Here is a 19,140-nt window from a genome sequence, read left to right on the forward strand (position 1 = left end):
TCTTATCTCTTTTGTTTTTATTTCACTCACCTGTTGTTTTTTTTATTTATCTCCAACACCTGTGGTAATGTGTGTCTACCGTGACTCGCCTCTGTTCACTCTTTGTTGCCTTGTGTTCAGTGGGGAATCTATTGACACTCGTCGACATTGGTTCTTGCTTCGGTTCATTTGCTGTTCTGTAGTTTATTTTTTTTTTTTTATTTTTTATCTTTTTTTCATTCTGTTTCTGTGTTCGTGTTTGTAGCTATTGAGGAGGGTGGGGTCTTCTCTCTTCTCTTCTCTCTCTCTCTCTCTCTCTCTCTCCTCCTACATTTTCTCAACCACCCTCTTCCTACTTCTCCCTTTCATTCTCCTAAACATCTTTCTTCTCCACTCCTCCTTCTCTCACCCCCACCCCACCCCTCATCCCCCTCCACCTCCCCACCCCCTCATCCCCCTCCCCCCCTCCCCACCCTCCTCCCAGCTGGACCCTGCCACAACAATGAATACTCCCTAAGACGTCACTGGGGCCTCAATCTTCCCCCAGCACCTGAGACCAACAAGACCCACCAATCGAGCGACTCTTCCCCCACCAGCTGTTGTTAATGAGTTTAGTTTTCCTATGGTTTATTTACAGGTTTTTTTCGGTTTTATTCGTGGTTTTGTTGTGGTTTTTGTGTATGTTATGTCTTTATTTGGTTTTATTGGTGGTTTTGTGGGTTTTAAACCGGGTTTTTATTCGTTTTATTCGTGGTTTTTGGTTTAATGGCTTTCATGTGGTTTATTTGTATGTTTTTTTTTTTTTTGGCTTATATCGTTGTGTCCGAGTGAATGACGTGTAGTTACGTTGTGTCCGAGTGGCGGATGTAGTTGCGTTGTGTCCGAGTGAGTGACGTGTAGTTGTTGTGTCGAGTGAGTGACGTGTAGTTGCGTTGTGTCCGAGTGAGTGACGTGTGGTCGGAGCCTTATCGCCCTCCTGGGATGGGTCGAGGGAGGACGGGGGAGGGGAAGGGAGATCTATTTATTTAACCAGAAATTTTGTTGAGGGGATAAAAAATGTTTGTAACAAGATCTAAGACATTTATCAAGGTCTAATCTAACCTAACCTAGAGAGAGAGCGAGAGAGAGAGAGAGAGAGAGAGAGAGAGAGAGAGAGAGGAGAGAGAGAGAGAAAGATACGTGGTTAAGAAACACGGCAGCAGAAAGAAGGTGATCCCTCTCTATATCATCTTGGGCAAAGGACGTGTGATAAATCGTAAGCCCAACTTGGGATATTCGGAGGGGGTATTTGTGATCCCGATGAAGCGCTGGTAAACACACACACACACACACACAGGTGAACCAGGTAGCCACTATTCCAGGTATCATATCTTAAATCATTAGTCTTATCAGCGAGAAATTTCCAAAATTTACCGCTATCTCCTCTTCTTCCTCTTTCTCCCCTTCCTCCTCCTCCTCCTCTTCCTCCTCCTCCCTCTCTTCCTTACGTTCTTATAGGAGGGAGGGGGAGGGGAGAAACGAAGGTGGAGGAGGGAAGAAAGGAGGGGATGAGATGGAGGCAAGTAGGAGGGAAGGAAGGAAGGTAGGAAAGGGTAAGAAAGGAAAGGTGGGTGAGGGAAGGGCTTGTAAGATTTGCCAAGAAAAGGGAAGAGAATGGAAGGTAAAGGAGAGTGAGAGTGGGGAAAAGAGACGAAGGAAAAATAGGAGGAAAACTGAAGAGAAAGAGGGAGGGAAGATGGAGAGAGGGTGAAATCGAAGGTATAAATGAGGGTGGAGGGAAAAATAAGTAAGTAGATAGAGAGAGACGAGAAAATGAAGTCAGAAAAAGAATCAGACAACATCAAGAAGAAATAATAATAATAAATAAAGAGAAGATAACGGGAAATGAGAAAGAGAATGAGGAAGAAAACTGAAGATATCTGAAGAAAAGAAGAAGATTGCTTAGGAAGATAACAGTATGAGGAAGAAAATGCGGTAGAGGAGGAGTAGGAGTGGGGGAAGGAGGGGCTCTGGGGGTAGAAGTGGCGGTGAGACACATGAGAGAGAGAGAGAGAGAGAGAGAGAGAAGAGAGAGAGAGAAGAGAGTGGTACTTGGTGGTCACTGGTGATAGCTGGGGGAGGGTATTGAACGAACCCACTAAGAAATACGATGTGGGAGGCCAACTCAGGAATATTGTCAGGGTAACTTGGCCAGAAGGCGTCGAGTTGAGCTACAGTCTAGTGGTGGTAGTGGTGTGTTGGTGGTGGGGGCAAGTGTTTGGTTATGATGGCACGAGAACCTCCTCTGCCCTTCAGCGTCCCTCTTCTTCTTCTTCTTCTTCAGCCCCTCGTCTTCCTTCAACCTTCCTTCTCCTCTTCTAACCTCCTCTTCTTCACCCCCTCCTCTACTGCGAGATGAAAAAAAAAAAAATATCCCAATTCACGTCGTGACTTGAACGGCGCTCGGAGAATTAAGAGAGAGGCGCCTCATAGAACCGGGAATAGCTGCCCAGTATAACGCCCTGGTACCGCCGCAGCTGATGTGTTTGCCGAACCAGGGTCTTGAAGGGGAGGGAGGGGGGGGGGGAAGGAAGGGGTGAGGGAAGGGAAGAAGGAGGGAGAGTGTTGGGAATGAGGACTTGGTTCTCAGGTATAGTAAAGAATCCGACTGGTTGAGTGTTTAATATGAAGGACTTTGGGTAATGAAGGATGGTTGAGTGAAAGGAGTGTGTAATTTGGGTTGATGTACCGTCATTTTGGTTGAGGTGATGGGTAAGGGGAAGGAGGAAACTTAAATGATTCTTTTATCCGATTGGTTTTTTTGGGAGATTATTTTAACAAGGAAATTTATGTGTTTTTTAGTCTCTCTCTCTCTCTCTCTCTCTCTCTACAGCATCTTCCTCCACCTCTTGCTTCAACTATTACCATCATCCCCTCCTTCTACTCACCTGTCCTTCCTTCCTTAATGTTAATACTTTGTGCTGCACCTGGGAGCTTGAAGGACCTCTCATCAACGTTAATGGCTCCTGCATTGTCCGGGTCTTAGTGACTGAGCTGCACCACTAACACCTAGGCTCAGCTCACTATGTTATACCCACCCTCTGCCCCTGCCCTTCTCCAACCCCTTGCCCCCTCTTGCCCCACACTCCACGCCACCCCGTCACCTCCCGCCCCGGTCCATAAAGCTACTTACTCGTATGTACGTCACTTAATAACACGTACGGTACCACTGTTGACACCTCCTCCAGCACATCACTAACATTAACTACTCATTATTTCTTCTTCTTCTTCTTTCTTCTTCTTCTTCTTCTGCTTCTTCTTCTTCTTCTTCTTCTTCTTCTTCTTCTTCTTCTTTCTCTTTCTTCTTCTTCTCCTCGGACCTCTCTCTTTCTCTGTAGTGGTATAGGTGGTAGTAGTAGTAGTAGTAGTAGTAGTGGTGTAGTAGTAGTAGTAGTGTGGTAGTAGTGGTAGTGGTAGTAGTGGTAGTGGTAGTAGTGGTAGTGCTGGTAGTAGTGGTCAACAACCTCACTAATGGTAGTAGCAGAGGGTGGGGGACTTACCCAGAGAAAGTGTCATATGCATTTCCCACGCCACTTTCCTCTGGCCAGCCGAGGGAGGAGGAGGCAAGGGAGGAGAGGGAAGAGAGAAGGAGAGGGAAGAGAAGGAGAGGAAGAGGGGAGATAGAGGGAGAGGAGAAGGAAGAGGGGAGATAGGGAGGGGGAGAGGAAGAGGGGAGATAGGAGGAAAGGAGAGGGGAAAAACAGAAATGAGAGGGAAAGGAAGGAGAGGGGAGGAGAAAAGAAGAATAGAGATAAGAGGGGAGGAGAGAGAGAGGGAAGAACAGAGATAAGAACGGAGTAAAGGGAAGAAATAGGAAATAAGGAAAGAGGAAGGGAATGGGCAAAAGAAGAGGAAAGAATATAGAACGGGAAGGGTGGAGAGAATGAATTGATAGGAGGGAGAGAAGGAAGACAGAAGGTAGAGAGATGAGAGAATGGGGTGAGAGAAGGAGATAAAGATCGTAGAAGGATCGAATAAACACACACACACACACACTCACACCTATGTACATGAGTGGAGGTGTACACGACCCCTCCCCAGTATTTCAAGCCAGGGTAAGTAGAGAGAGAGAGAGAGAGAGAGAGAGAGAGAGAGAGAGAGAGAGAGAGAGAGAAATCTTTCACTCTCAGGTAAATCATTGGAAACCTGTGATTGAATTTTGTGATTGATTGAAACTTTGGTTGTGTTCTCCCACGCCTATCTGACCCGCGCCAGAGGGTACAGCTGACAGGGGTGGCGTGTGGTTGTGGGAGTGTGGTTGTGGGGTGTGGTTGTGTGTGGGGTGGTTGTGGGGTGTGGTTGTGGGGTGTGTGGCTGGTTGTGGGGTGTGGTTGTGGGGTGTGGTTGTGAGGGTGTGGTTGTGGGGTGTGGTTGTGGGCTGTGGTTGTGGTTTTTATTTGTGGTTATGATGGGTTTTAGGTGCTTGGGTTGTGCAGGTATACAGAAAAGTAACCTTAAGTAACATAAAATAACATTAAGTAACATCAAGTAACATTAATTTTTATTTCTTAGTCTCTCTCGCTTAATATAATTGTCCAATTCTCTTTATTCTTCATTCCTTTCATTCTCCCCTGGTTACATTTTATTTCATTATCTCTCCTTATTCCTACTTTATTTGTGTCTTTCTCCCCTTTTCTACTCATTGTGGTTTTCTCTTTTTCCTACTCTTATTCTCTCTCTCTTTCTTTCCCCTTCCATATTCATTCATTATATTGGCTTATCTTTCTCCTTTGTTGTGATTTTCTCTCTCTCTCTCTCTCTCGCTCTCGCCAATATCAGCTGTTTCTCTTCTCTTCTCTTCTCTTCTCTTCTCTTCTCTTCTCTTCTCCCTTCCCTTCACCCACCGTCACTCACCATTACCCATCATCAGTTACCTGTATTTACTGTCACTCACTGTCACTCACCAGGTGTGTTTCTCTCTCTCTCTCCTCCAACAGTGGCGCGGGAGGGCGTGGCGGACGAGGCTGAGTACCGCCTCACACGGTACCTCATGAGTAACTACGACAAGTCGGTGCGTCCCTCCTTCAAGGCATCGATGGCCCTCAATATCACCTTTGGCCTGGCCCTCACACAGATCATTGACGTGGTGAGTACTTGGCCCTTGTGTGGCCCAGGGTATAGTGTGGTCTGGTACCTGGCAGTGTACCATAGTAGTGTACCTGGCAGTGTACCATAGTAGTGTACCTGGCAGTGTACCATAGTAGTGTACCTGGCAGTATAGCATAGTAGTGTACCTGGCAGTGTAGCATAGTAGTGTACCGGCAGTGTAGCATAGTGGCGTTGTGGCACCTGATGTACCATAGTAGTGTACCTGGCAGTGTAGCATAGGGTTGTGGTACCTGCAGTGTACATAGGTGTGGACCTGCAGTAGCATAGTGGTGTTGGGCACCGCAGTACCATAGAGTGTACCTGGCAGTGTAGCATAGTGTTTGGTACCTGGGTGTAGCATAGGTGTTGTGGTACCTGGCAGTGTACCATAGTAGTGTACCTGGCAGTGTAGCATAGGGTGTTGGTACCTGCAGTGTAGCATAGTGGTGTTGTGGTACTGGCAGTGTACCATAAGTGTACCTGGCAGTGTAGCATAGGGTGTTGTGGTACCTGGCAGTGTAGCATAGGGTGTTGGTACCTCAGGTACATAGTAGTGTACCTGGCAGTGTAGGGTGTTGTGGCCTGGTGTAGCAGGGTGTTGTGGTACCTGCAGTGTACCATAGTGTACCGCAGTGTAGCATAGGGGTGTGGTACCTGGCAGTGTATATAGGGTGTTGTGGCACCTGCGTACCAAGTAGTGTACCTGGCAGTGTAGCATAGGGTGTTGTGGTACCTGGCAGTGTAGCATAGGGTGTTGTGGTACCGGCAGTGTACCATAGTAGTGTACCTGGCAGTGTAGCATAGGGTGTTGTGGTACCTGGCAGTGTAGCATAGTGGTGTTGTGGCACCTGGCAGTGTACCATAGTAGTGTACCTGGCAGTGTAGCATAGGGGTGTTGTGGTACCTGGCAGTGTACCATAGTGGCGTTGTGGCACCTGGCAGGACAGGGACATATTGGACCAGGAACACAGTGAACCAGTATACATCTGTAACTGCCTTTAACAGCCCCAACCAGACCTCCCGCCTCATTGGTTGTCTATCGGATTCTTATAACTCTCTCTCTCTCTCTCTCTCTCTCTCTCTCTCTCTCTCTCTCTCTCTCTCTCTGAAAGTAAATCAGAGATAAAGAAAAGATTTAATAGGAGGAGAGGAGAATGAGAGAGAGTGGGGGGAGGGGGGAAAAGCGAGAGTAAATAAAAGATAAAGATGAGATTTAATAGAAAAAGAGAAAGAAAGAAAAGAAAGAGAGAGAGAGAGCACCATTTTCACAATTCTAAACAATGAACAAAATAAACAAACAAATCCAAACACCACAGTCATTTATTTTTGTTGATATATTTTTTTTCTGTTAAAGTCGTCAGGTAAATACACTCGTTAAAGGTCAAATCATTCTTATTTTTCCACTTTTTTTTAATTAATTACTTCCTCTCACCTTGACACGTGCCTTAAAGTAATGCAAATTCGGTGCCTCTAGTCTCGTGGTTTGAAATACAAACACCTTAAATAAATAAAATAATAAAAACCTGTGGATTAAAATGTTTGGTTACAGAGCCTCCTGAAGTGTTGGTAGATTTAGGGAGTGTTTCGTCTGTGTGTTTCGTCTGTGTTTCGTCTGTGTTTCCTCCTCTCTATCTTTCCTCCTCCTCCTCCTCCTTCTACTCATCTCCCTCCTCCTCCTACTTACACATCCCACACCCTCCCTCTCCTCCTCCTCCTCACCAAAATAGCACTCCGTCAGCCCAACAGCCTTACACCTGCGTCCACACACTACCATTCTGCTTACCTGCTGCCTCTCCCCTCTTCCTCCTCCTCCTCCTCCTCCTCCTCCTCTCGTCCTCCTCCCTCCTCCTCCTCCTCCTCCTCCCTCCTCCTCCTCCTCCTCCTCCCTCCTCGCCCCACCTTCAATACAAACTCAACCATGTGACCGCCTTTCCCAACTGATATTCTGAGGTAGATTAGGTTAGGTTTGGTTAGATTTGGTTAGGTCAGGTTTTGTTAGGTTAGGTTAGTATCAGTGTGACTCAATAAACCTCTTAATTACACGATTTAAAACACCTGTGGGGTACTGAAGATGTTTATTGGTTCATTTGTATATTTTACCTGGAGGAAAAAGTTATCCGGTCGATAGGGAAAATATACAGTCAATCTGGAACCCGGAAATACACACTTTTGGGAGGGAGGGAAGAGAATGAGAGGGAGAAGAAAGAAGGAGGAAGATAAAGGAAGGAGGAAAGGGAAGGAAGAAGAGGAAGGGAGGAAAGGAGGAGTAAGGAAGGGAAAGAGGGAGGAAAAGGAGGAAGGACTATATATTTTATCCTGTTTTCTTCTTCCTTTATATTATTATTATTATTATTATTATTATTATTATTATTATTATTATTATTTATTATTATTATTATTATTATTATTATTAGTCATTCATTATATACACCACAAGATACGAATTTCACTATTAAACCTCTACAATTATATCATTAGCGTTAAGTGAACATTAATCACGTCTTTAAGGTCAAGTTAGACATGACCTTTGACCTCATCTGGAGAGGTCAAATATTAACTAACCGTTAATGTTTCCCAGATCAGGTTAATTGGTATTATTGTGTGTGTGTGTGTTTTGTGTGTGTGTGTGTGTGTGTTTGGTTTGGGTTATAGAGCTATGGTTTATGGTTAGCAGTTAATGTTAGGGCAGTGATAACAGTGGATCATTGAGGGCAGGCAAGTGAGTGAAGGTTATGCAGTGTTTGACCACCACCTATCATCACCACACCCCCATCCACCACTACCACCCTATCTGCATCTACCACCCCACTATCATCACCACCACCCTGTCACCACACACCACCCACTATCATCACCACTACCACCACTAACCATCCTCTCATCACAACCACCCTACCACCACCACAACCACCCTATCACCACCACAACCACCACCACCACCACCACCACAACCACCCACTATCATCACCACTACCACCACTGTCACCACCACTACCACCCACCATCATCACCACTACCACCATAACCATCCACCTCATCACAACCACCCACTACCACCACCACAACCACCCACTACCACCAACAACCACTACACCACCACCACAACCACCCACTCATCACCAACCATCCACTATCATCACCACCACCACCATAACCATCCACTATCATCACAACCACCCACTACCACCACCACAACCACCCACTACCACCACCACAACCACCACTACCACCACCACAACCACCCACTATCACCACAACCACCCACTACCACCACCACCACCACAACTACCAATTAATGATCCGATACCGTAACATTATTCTCAACCAAAACCAAGCACCTTAACCTAACCTGACCTAACATAACATCTACAAATCTACATCGCAAAATATCGTTCTTGACACGTTATAACACCTTGTACCGTTCTTGTCCCAACGCATCAACATCATGGTTAATTCCCGTCCTGAACACGTCTCCTGGGAGTGATAAACAAGGTCGAGGTTGAAGTGGCCACCCAGACACGTGTAACCAACCTGTTTTGAGGGAACTCTGTGACCCAGAACAGCTGTGGTCGGCCTCTTCATCATGTATAAACTTCCACCATGGGGCGGCTGAGGGGAATTACCACTGACTTGTAAAAAGAAAGGAGGAAGGAGGTAGGGTCACTTGAAGCTCTGTCACTGAAGGGTTCGTCACTGAAGCGTCTGTCACTGAAGCGTCTGTCACTGAAGGTTCGTCACTGAAGCGTCTGTCACGAAGGCGTCTGTCACTGGTGGATCTCTCGTTTACACACATCAGCCCCAAAGAATATCTTCCATGGACACGAAAACCTTCTCTCCGACACTTACTCTCTCTGTGGGCTGTTGACACACACACACACACACACACACACACACACACACACACTCCCTGCAGCAGAAAACTCCCTCAGTGACTCTCCTCCCTGCTACACGTCTCTCTCATCCTGAAAAACATCTCACCTACACCAGAAACATATTCTTGTATAATATTTTTTTTCCCAGTGGAGATGAGACAACGAATATATTTATTTTCCATTCCCAGTTTAATTTCTCCGCTATTTCGTCCATCAACTTTGTGTAGAAGCCTAACTGAGTCAGATGCGGTCCTTGTACACCAGTTAGAGGGGTGAGGGGTGAGGGAAGGATGGGGAAATTTTTACCTAGGAAGCTCTGAGTTGTAGCTTTGGTGGGCCAGTGAGAAGCGCTCAAGTGTTACCAACAAAGGGAGGAGAAATTCAAGCACACGAATTGTTGAGAATCTGAGATAAGGAAACACACACACACACACACACACACACACACACACACACACACACACACACACACACACACACACACACACACACCAACACAACACAACACAACACACAACACACCTTAGAATATACCCTGTACATGTGGTGACGCGCCAGCCAGCTCTTTCATATGAGGCCGAATACCACCAAGAGGATTTAACACTACATCAAAAACTTGGGTCGTACTGCCTGCCACCAGCCACTGAACAACGGCCACTAACTCTAGCTATTAATCCTACTGCTCCACCTCCTCCTCCTCCTCCTCCTGCGACCGTATCAACCTGGGTGGTGGATTCTCAAACGTACTGTGAGTGTTGTTGGTTCTAGATAGTAGTTGGATTGAGTTGGGTTGTGGGAATTGGGTTGGGTTGGGCTGGGTCTGGCTGGGTTGGGCTGGGCTGGTTAGAGTAGGTAGAGTGGTGTTTGTGTGTGTGTGTGTGTGTGTGTGTGTGTGTGTGTGTGTGTGTGTGTGTGTGGAAGGATAAGAAGAGAGAAAGAGATAGAGAGAGAGTCAGTCGGTGCCTGTCTCTCCACACCTTCACCCTCTTCACCTTCCCCTCACCCCCACCACCCGTGTTATATCGAATTTAACCCTTGAAAAAGATATATATTAAAGCAACCAAAGTCAAAATCACCAGAAAACGCAGTTAAAAATCTAGCAATTAATGAACTACATGTGAAAAAAAATATATATATATCCCCCTTGGTCGCTTATAGTCCTCGCCTGAAGATATTTTTTTACGTACTGAGTTGGTACAGAAAAAACGACAACTGTATTATTTTGTATTCCACTGTTGTAACGCTTAGAGGTAAAAATAAAAGACTGAAAACACACACACACACACACACACACACACACACACACACACACACACACACACACACACACACACACACACACACCCCTACCAAACGAGCTTTACAGACCAGAGGAATTTTAAAGGAATATAGTTGTTGTTTTAAGAACAAACAGAGAGTTCTCTTCATTCTCTCTTCCCTTAATATATGTGATACCTAGCGTGTCGATTTTTCCTTCTTCTTTTTTTTTCCCTTTTAACGATAATACTAAAGGCAGATGCTATAGGGGTGTAGAGTGGCAGTAGAGAGAATGATTGGTAGAAGAATGATTGGTAGGGAAGAATGATTGGTAGGGAAGAATGATTGGTAGGGGAAGAATGATTGGTAGGGAATGATTGTAGGGATAGAATGATTGGGAAGAATGATTGGTAGGGGAAGAATGATTGTAGGAAGAATGATTGGTAGGTAGAATGATTGGTAGGGGAAGAATGATGGTAGGAAGAATGATTGGTAGGGAAGAATGATTGGTAGGAAGAATGATTGGTAGGGAAGAATGATTGGTAGGGAAGAATGATTGGTAGGGATAGAATGGTAGGATAGAATGATTGGTAGGATAGAATGAGTGGGAAGAATGATTGGTAGGGAAGAATGATTGGTAGGGATAGAATGATTAGGGAAGAAATGATTGGTGGGGAAGAATGATTGGTAGGGATAGAATGATTAGTAGGGGAATAAACTAACTTAGGAACTTGTGAGAGTCTCTAGGAAATAATTAGGAAGGAGGACCATGACTCACCTATATGCTGTGTGTTAATTAAAGGTAATTACTCAATAATATCACCTGAGCTGACCCTATCCCACAGGTTAATTAAAAAAAGAGAGAGAGAGAGAGAGAGAGAGAGAGAGAGAGAGAGAGAGCAATTTCAAGTTACCTCCAATGTTATAAAGACGGACCACAATAACTCAAGTTTCTTTCGGTATTATTGCGTATATTGTGACACTAAATTTATATCATCACATTTAAATAACGTTTGAACTTAAGAATCACCTCTATGCCTTACTGTGTGTCTTAGCATTTTAATGACACGTAATCAAGGTGTGGTTATGTATGTAGCAGTCACTGCCTCTCTGAACTCATACACAACCACGCATTTAAACTAGGACAAACCACCCCTTGAAACACGGCCCTAGGATCAGCGTCGTTAATCCCCAATGTAATGTCGTTTAATTACCGGGATTTCACACTGGGGTCGTCGATGTCGTTTACGGGGATTATTAACTGATGGTATATATATGTGAAAACGACTCACCCTAAATCACGACTCCATCGCCTGTGACCTCTTGAATACAGCGAGGTGTGAATGATGTTTGCTGAGTGTTTCAAAGTGATGGGTTGGGGGTGGGGTGTGGGTGGGGTTGGGGTGGTGGGGTGGGGTTAGTGGGGGTGGGTGAGGTTGGAGGAGGAGAGGGGTCTGGTTCGGGTGGAGGACATTAGGACACGCTTCGCTTTCCTCACGGTCTGGGTTTATTTTTTCAATGGATCGCTTTCACGGGTCCTGGGATTAGGGGGGAGATCCTACGCTCCCTCTCAGGGTATGGATTGGGATGTGTTAGAGAGGCTTTATCCAGTGTGTTGGGATTAGGATATTTCATTTTCTTATATCCACTTTCTTAGGGATTAAGAGATCCATTACGTTTCAACATAGCAAGGATTATTTTAAGGGCCATGGCCACGCTGTTGTGACTGGGATATCCTTTACGGTCTGATAGTAAGGATTGTTTTTCAAGGTGGCTTTTTAACTTAGGATGTATATTACAAGTGGCTTTTTTACCTACGGTGGCTTTTTTAATAACTTTCAGATTTCAAGGTGGCTTTTTTAACCTAGGTCACACATAATAGGATGGGTTTTTTTACCTAGATACATATTTCAGGGTGGCTTTTTTACCAGTGACTTTATTACTACCCAGGCAAGGAGGGGTAACTCAATTACACGTCATCTCGTATCGTTAAGGCTAGTGGCACTGTGTAAAGACGCTATTAGGGGGGGGATAACGCATTGTGGTAGAGTCCCCTTCACTAGTGCGTTTACAGGAGCTGTTTTTTTTACATTCGATAGAAGGAAACTCACAATAGTAAACAATCAATGGAATTAAATTAAAAAACTATTAAAAGAAATACCTCAGCGTAATGATTTGTGGAATGTTTATATGATGAGGCCCTGTAAACGCACTAGTGAAGGGGACTGTACATTTTAAACCACAATATTTGGACACTATACATCACCCTGAGGTATGCTATCTGGTAACACAGCACAGTCTATGATGGAACGGTGTGGTGCAGGTGATACACTACACACTACACACCACACACTATACACCATACACACTATTACACACACTATACACTACACACTATACACACTACACACTACACACTAATACTACACACTAAACACTATACACTATACACTACACACCACACACTACACACTACACACTATACACCAAACACACCACACACTATACACCATACACACTATACACCATACACACTACACACCACCAGGAGAAAATATTAAACCTCGTAGATGATAAACACCCTATTATTATCGTCCCTGGCCACCTCACCCCTCTGCATGCTGATGGTATTGGTTGGCTCTGTACACCCTGTTTACTTGTTGACTATATTCAATGGTCGTGATGGTGGATGGATGGGTGGGTGGATGGGTGGATGGATAGATAGATGGATAGATAGATAGATAGATAAATGGATGGATGAATGGGTGGAGGGATAGATAGATAAATAGATGGATAAATAGCTGGATGTATGGATAGATAACTAAACAAACAAAATATACCAATTCGTTATATGACTTGGATTCTAAATAGACATGATAGCAATTTAAAGTTCCTTGGATTAGACGAGACATGATAGCAATTTAAATGAACATGATAACAATTCTTTTAAATACCTTAGACTAAACTATACATGATAAATCATAAAAAAGATGAAATGTTAGCAGTTAGTTAAGGACCTTGGCTTAGACTCTTGACGAACATGATAGCCTAACCCCCCCCCACCTCCACCTTCGTTATCGCCTCGTCAGCGTGATAGAGGCTGGAATCATGTCCTTTGTTGTTAATCACTTGAGAGAGAGAATGTTAAGAAGTAGAGCCACAGTGTAACTCGGCTTTAGTGGTACAGTGTAATTGGTTAATATCGCTTAAATACGTGTTGAATTAGCAGTGGATTATGTTAGAATTAAGTAGATTGATGTTGAAGTTAAGTTGATTATGTTAGAATTTAATTACGACTTGTTTAAATTTAATTAGTGGACCTGTTTAGTTTAGATAGCTTTTGGTAGGTTGGGCAACACGTGTTAGATTAATCTTGATCTGTTAACATTTCTGAAGTAGATTTTTAACCTTTACAGGAAGAAACATTATTAATTTGTCTCTATACATACACACATACATACATATATATACAGTACATACATACATACATACATACATACATACATACATACATACATATACAGTACATACATGCATACATACATACATACATATACACATACATACATACATACATACATACATACATACATACATATCTACATACATACATACATACATACATACACAGATATTATCCAAGAACTCAACTCAGCTCACCATGTCAAGGGCCTCGATAAATCCCTCCGGTCTCCTTCATCACGTGCTTGCTTTTTCCTCCCACTGTCAACTTTCCTAATAAAATTCTTGATTCAATTTAGCTGTGGCTGGCTGTAAGGAGGGGGGTGAGGGGGGGAGAGGGAGGGGGTGAGGGGGGAAGAGGAGGGGGTGTTTTATGTCGGGTGTAAAAATAATGTGTTTTGTGTTTGTTTGTTTTGTTTTTGTGTTTTGGGATTTATTATGTTAAGTTAGATAAGAGTATGGAGTATGTTAGTCGAGATTAATGTGCACCTTAGTCTAACCTCTTTGCGAACCTAACCTAACCTACCCTAAAGTTAATCTAACCTACGCCAGAATTTTGAATATTTACTTAATGCCACAAGCAATCACACACACACACACACACACACACACACCTTCCGTCACCTGTGTTAACGACACTAGCCAAGGTAATATCCGGGAGGGAACTGCTGGAAACTCACATTAGTTTTTACGTTTTGAAAACTATATGACCCAGAGTTATCGAACATTACACCACGCGACCCTCCGGGAACACCCACGCGACCTACCCATGACACTATTACCACCCCTCCCATGTCCCCACCTTCCCATAATGACATTAAGTTCTGATCTTAAGATATTTTTTAAAGGTTTCGAATCTATGCCTAACCTCATGACTCCCATCTGATCCCCTTGTTGAAGATTCACTTTCTCCTGTTCCATGACGTGGAATACTAACGAGAAAGGGGTTAGGTTGGGTTAGGTTAGGTGTGTGTTTACAGGGTCCCTTGATGTAGAAACATAAGGATCAAGGGAATCTGTTAATTCAAACATGAAACGAAAATATCAAAGCATGTAAAACAAAACACTTTGACAACATTGGGGAACTATGTTTGTGTATGTGGGGGAGGGGGTGAGGGTGGGGGGAGGGACTGGGGCTATTTAAGAGTGACTGGAACACAAGTAGTTGGAATTGGCATGAGTGGCTGGGAATGGTTAGGGATAGCTTTGACTGCTAGGAATGGCTGGAGGAAGCGGACTGGGGAATATGTAGGTCAGGGAATCATTAATCGGCAATCTGTCAATGTTGAGTCGACCGTAGAACTTTGTATTGATGACTCTCTCTCAATTTAATGGTTGTGCCAATTCTTGCTTTTGAGACCAGAATTGTGAAGCCTCCTCATTGTTTTGTCGTGGTTCTGTTTTTCGTGGAGGGACCAACAATGCGACGAAATATCCCTGTGGATTCGTACTGCTTACGGGGGTGTGTGTGGGGGGTTCAGAAATTAGGTTAGCTATCCCTCTGTAATGTAAAAGAGAATGGGAAAATTTTTCGAGATCAAGAAATATGTAAATGTTTAGAGAAATCTTTGAGTATTTATGTTACTGGTGATTTGTTAAGTGAACTAAAGTATTATATGAAGAATATTAGTGATCGGTGATTGTTTTGAAATGATTTGTGAGTTAATAATAAATTTAATTAAAGAATGTGAAATATCTAATGAAACGTTTGTTAGTTATTGTTCTGTTTATGATATTTTCAATATATATATGTAATGTTATCTTTGTAAATGTTAATAAAAAGATAGATTAATGATTGTAGATGATGATGATATTAGTAGCTACTTGTTAATAATTTAGACTACTTTATAAATTGTGAGATAATGAGAGGAAGGTTTGGGGAAATCTAGAGTGTATTAGTGTGTGTTTGAATGTATGACCACTGAAACTTTAACAGATTTAAGAAACATGATTTAAGAGTTACAAACATTGAAATAAATTGTAGAAAAATATATAGTGAATAAATTTACTGAAATATCTAACATAAATGAACTGAGACTTAATTATTAGACTGAGCTGGAATCTTAATCAGTAAACAAACAGTAAGTATGGCGTCAGTGGAGTAGTGGTCTATGGAAAGTAACCAGTTGCATATCAGGTGTCAAGGTGAACGGACGTGTTGTAGGTCTGTCTCCCTGTGATAGTATTTAGTACAGTGTTAAAAATATCCCAGCAGATGGTAAGGTGAATAATATTTTAGTTATTTAATCACTGATATAATGAAGAGGTAATACAACTTGATATATAAATAAAGATATTATAGGGTTTTTTTAATGAACAGTGGAAGATTTAAGTTATTATTGTATTATTTAATGTAATTTATTTTAATTATTTTATTTCTGTGATATAATTAATTACTCTCTCACTACCTACCCCTCCCCTTCACCCCCCCCTCCCCCGGTAACATGATGGATGGTGTGTACTTTGCAATTTCAATGAGGTAGGGCTGATGTACGAGGCTGGGGAGGGGTCGTGCTGAGGTGAAGAGGTCGTGTTGGAGTGGAGGGATCATGCTGGGGTGGAGGGGTCGTGCTGGGGTGGAGGGGTCGTGCTGGAGTGAATGGGTCGTGTTGGGGTGAAGGGGTCGTGTTTATGGTGAAGGGGTCGTGTTTGGGTGGAGGGGTCGTGCTGAGGTGGAAGGATCAAGCTGGGGTACAGTAATCGTACTGAGGTAGAATTGTCGTACTGAGGTACAGAGGTCGTACTGGGGTTAGAGTAAATATTCAACTTATTAATTAAATATCTGAAGAAAAAAAGTTATGTCAATAAATCCGTAATTGGTAGAAGGAAGTCGACTCTTATTATTTTGCTGTCGTGACTAAAAAACTATAGAAAATACAAAAAAAAAAATATTGTTCCATCAAGCGAAAAGAAAGTCAAAAAGTTGTACGAAATAATGAGGAACAATTTGTATTTGAAACGTGTTGTAATGTTTCCAGAGAGGTGACCAGGTGTGTGTGTGTGTGTGTGTCCGTTCATTAATTACCATGCAAATTAGCTAGCTTAAATACACACACTTTTAAATAAGTTTATCTTACTTGTATTTTGTTTCCGATAAAAGGTTTTCATTGGCTTTTATGGAATTAAGATATTATGTATTTGTTGACTTTTTTTCTTTCTTTTGTCTATTCTCTCTATTTTTTTTTGTCACTCTCTCTCTCTCTCTCTCTCTCTCTCTCTCTCTCTCTCTCTCTCTCTCTCTCTCTCTCTCTCTCTCTCTCTCTCTCTCCTACAACTAATATAGTTATGGTCATTCCGCGTCATTACCTTTCCTAAAATAAATCACATTACAGCCCCCCCCCCTTTTTAACACAATCCCAGGTGGAGGGTAATTCGTGTAATTAATCCCCAGGTGACCCGTGACCACCTGTAGCCACCTGCCTCTGTTCTTACTCACCTGAGAATTGTGACCACGATGGGGAATATTACTTTGGATGAGAGAGAGAGAGAGAGAGAGAGAGAGAGAGAGAGAGAGAGAGAGAGAGAGAGAGAGAGAGAGTGAGTGAGTGAGTGAGTGAGGGAATGAGTGAGTGAGTGAGAGAGAGAGAGAGAGAGAGAGAGAGAGATGTATAATTGTTAATCTATTCCCTAATCCTCTGTTTTATTGCTCCCATTCATCATTTCTTCACTAATTCAACTCTTTATTTCCATTCTTTCCATGTCTGTTAGGTTAAGTGAGGTTAGGTTAGGTTAGGTTAGGTTAGGTTAGGTTAGGTTAGGTTTGGTTAAGTTAGGTTAGGTTAGATTAGGATAGTTTAGTTTTAATATTCGATGTTCAGAGGGCATTCAAATTATCCCCCCTCTCGCTCCCTCTCCCTTCTCCCCCTCCCTTTACCCCTCCTCTACTCTCCTCTCCCCACCCCTCTTCTTCTCCCCTCCTCCCTCTCTCCCTCCCTCTCCCTCCTTCCGCCCCTCCCTCTCTCCTTCCTCTCTCACTTCCGCCCCTCCCTCTCTCCCTCTCTCTCCTTCCCCCTCCTCTCCTTCCCCCCCTCCTCTCTCCTCTCCTCGTCTCTGTCACCCCACGCTCTCCACTATATCCCCCCCCCAGGCCTTGGCAACAGTCCACCTTCAGGAGCACTGCATCTATCAGCGCCCACCTCCCCTGCAGTCTGTATTCTTCCCTCTACGGCTTGATGGTCAGACTCCTTCCTTGTCTACATGGGTCTTCCTCCTGTGGCTCTTCCTCCTGTGGCTCATCCTTGTGTTACCTGTGGTTCGTCTTTGTGTTATTTGCAGCTATTGCGTTACCTGCGGGTTTTGTGTTACCTGTGGTTCGTCTTTGTTTTACCTGCAGCTCTTATGTTACCTATAGCTCTTGTGTTACTTACAGCTCTTGTGTTACCTGTAGCTCTTGTGTTACCTACATCGCTTATGTTACCTGAGGCCCTTATGTTACCTGTAGCTCTTGTGTTACCTGCATCTCTTGTATTACCTGAGGTCCTTGTGTTACCTGCAGCTCTGCCACAGGTACAGGGAAATACTGTCTGCATCTACCTGAGTGTAGTCACCCCAGGACACAGGTAGGATTACAGCAGCGACAACATGATGGAAGGGTAGACTTGGAGGCACTCACGTAAAGGACTTGGTTTTGGCCTTGGTGTTTATTAATGGTTAAAACATATGCACTTCTATGTTCTATCATTTATTTATTTATTTAGTTAGTTAGTTTTTCTTGTATTAGGTTAGGTTAGGTTTGGGTTAGATAAAGTTTGGTTAGGTTAGGTTAGACAAACAACACAGTGTTAGTTGTATTCTGTTGGAGAAAACCTTAAAAACAAAACAAGTGTTGACGCTACAGACAAATATACCAATTAAATTTATAAGAAATATTCTCCCGTAAAAGTGATTGGCTGAGAGAACCTGATAATGATTGGCTGAGAGAACCTGATAATGATTGGCTGAGAGAACCTGATAATGATTGGCTGAGAGAACCTGATAATGATTGGTGGGAGAACCATCAGGAGAAGGAGGATCAGAAGGCGATCAATTGAGATAAATGGTCTTGAATTCTCTACGTTTTTGCACAAGAAAATTAGAGTCGATATGTTATGGATCTCTTCTAGTTTACTCTCTCTCTGTGTGTGTGTGTGTGTGTGTGTGTGTGTGTGTGTGTGTGTGTGTGTGTGTGTGTGTGTGTGTGTGTGTGGGTGTGTGTGTGTACGTACATCAGGTTAACTTAGAATGTCTGAATTTATTGAAACCCCGATGGATTCCCGATGGTGAACTTAATGATTCTCGACAGTTTGATCGTGCAGTTATTGGGGATATTTATTAATTCCCGACAGTTTCCCGATAGTGAAGTTGTCGGGAGAATGTATTACTCCAGGTGGTGTCTTAATGGAGAAGTTGTCGGGGAATCTTTGTAAATCCCGACAGTTTTTTCCCGATGATTTGGTGTTTTGGG

General features: G+C 43.3%; 1 protein-coding gene across 2 annotated transcripts in view; it reads left to right on the forward strand.

Moving 5' to 3' along the window:
* Window positions 1–19,140, forward strand: part of LOC121858009 (neuronal acetylcholine receptor subunit alpha-10-like) — a 127,915-nt gene that overhangs the window by 59,564 nt on the left and 49,211 nt on the right. For both annotated transcript variants that reach the window (XM_042354242.1, XM_042354243.1), the window contains exon 3: window positions 4,956–5,104. In XM_042354242.1, the coding sequence (XP_042210176.1) occupies window positions 4,956–5,104 (149 nt within the window). The remainder of the gene's footprint in view (window positions 1–4,955; window positions 5,105–19,140) is intronic.

The sequence above is a fragment of the Homarus americanus genome, unplaced genomic scaffold, assembly GCF_018991925.1.
Source record: "Homarus americanus isolate GMGI-L3 unplaced genomic scaffold, GMGI_Hamer_2.0 scaffold43746, whole genome shotgun sequence".
NCBI lineage: Eukaryota > Metazoa > Arthropoda > Malacostraca > Decapoda > Nephropidae > Homarus > Homarus americanus.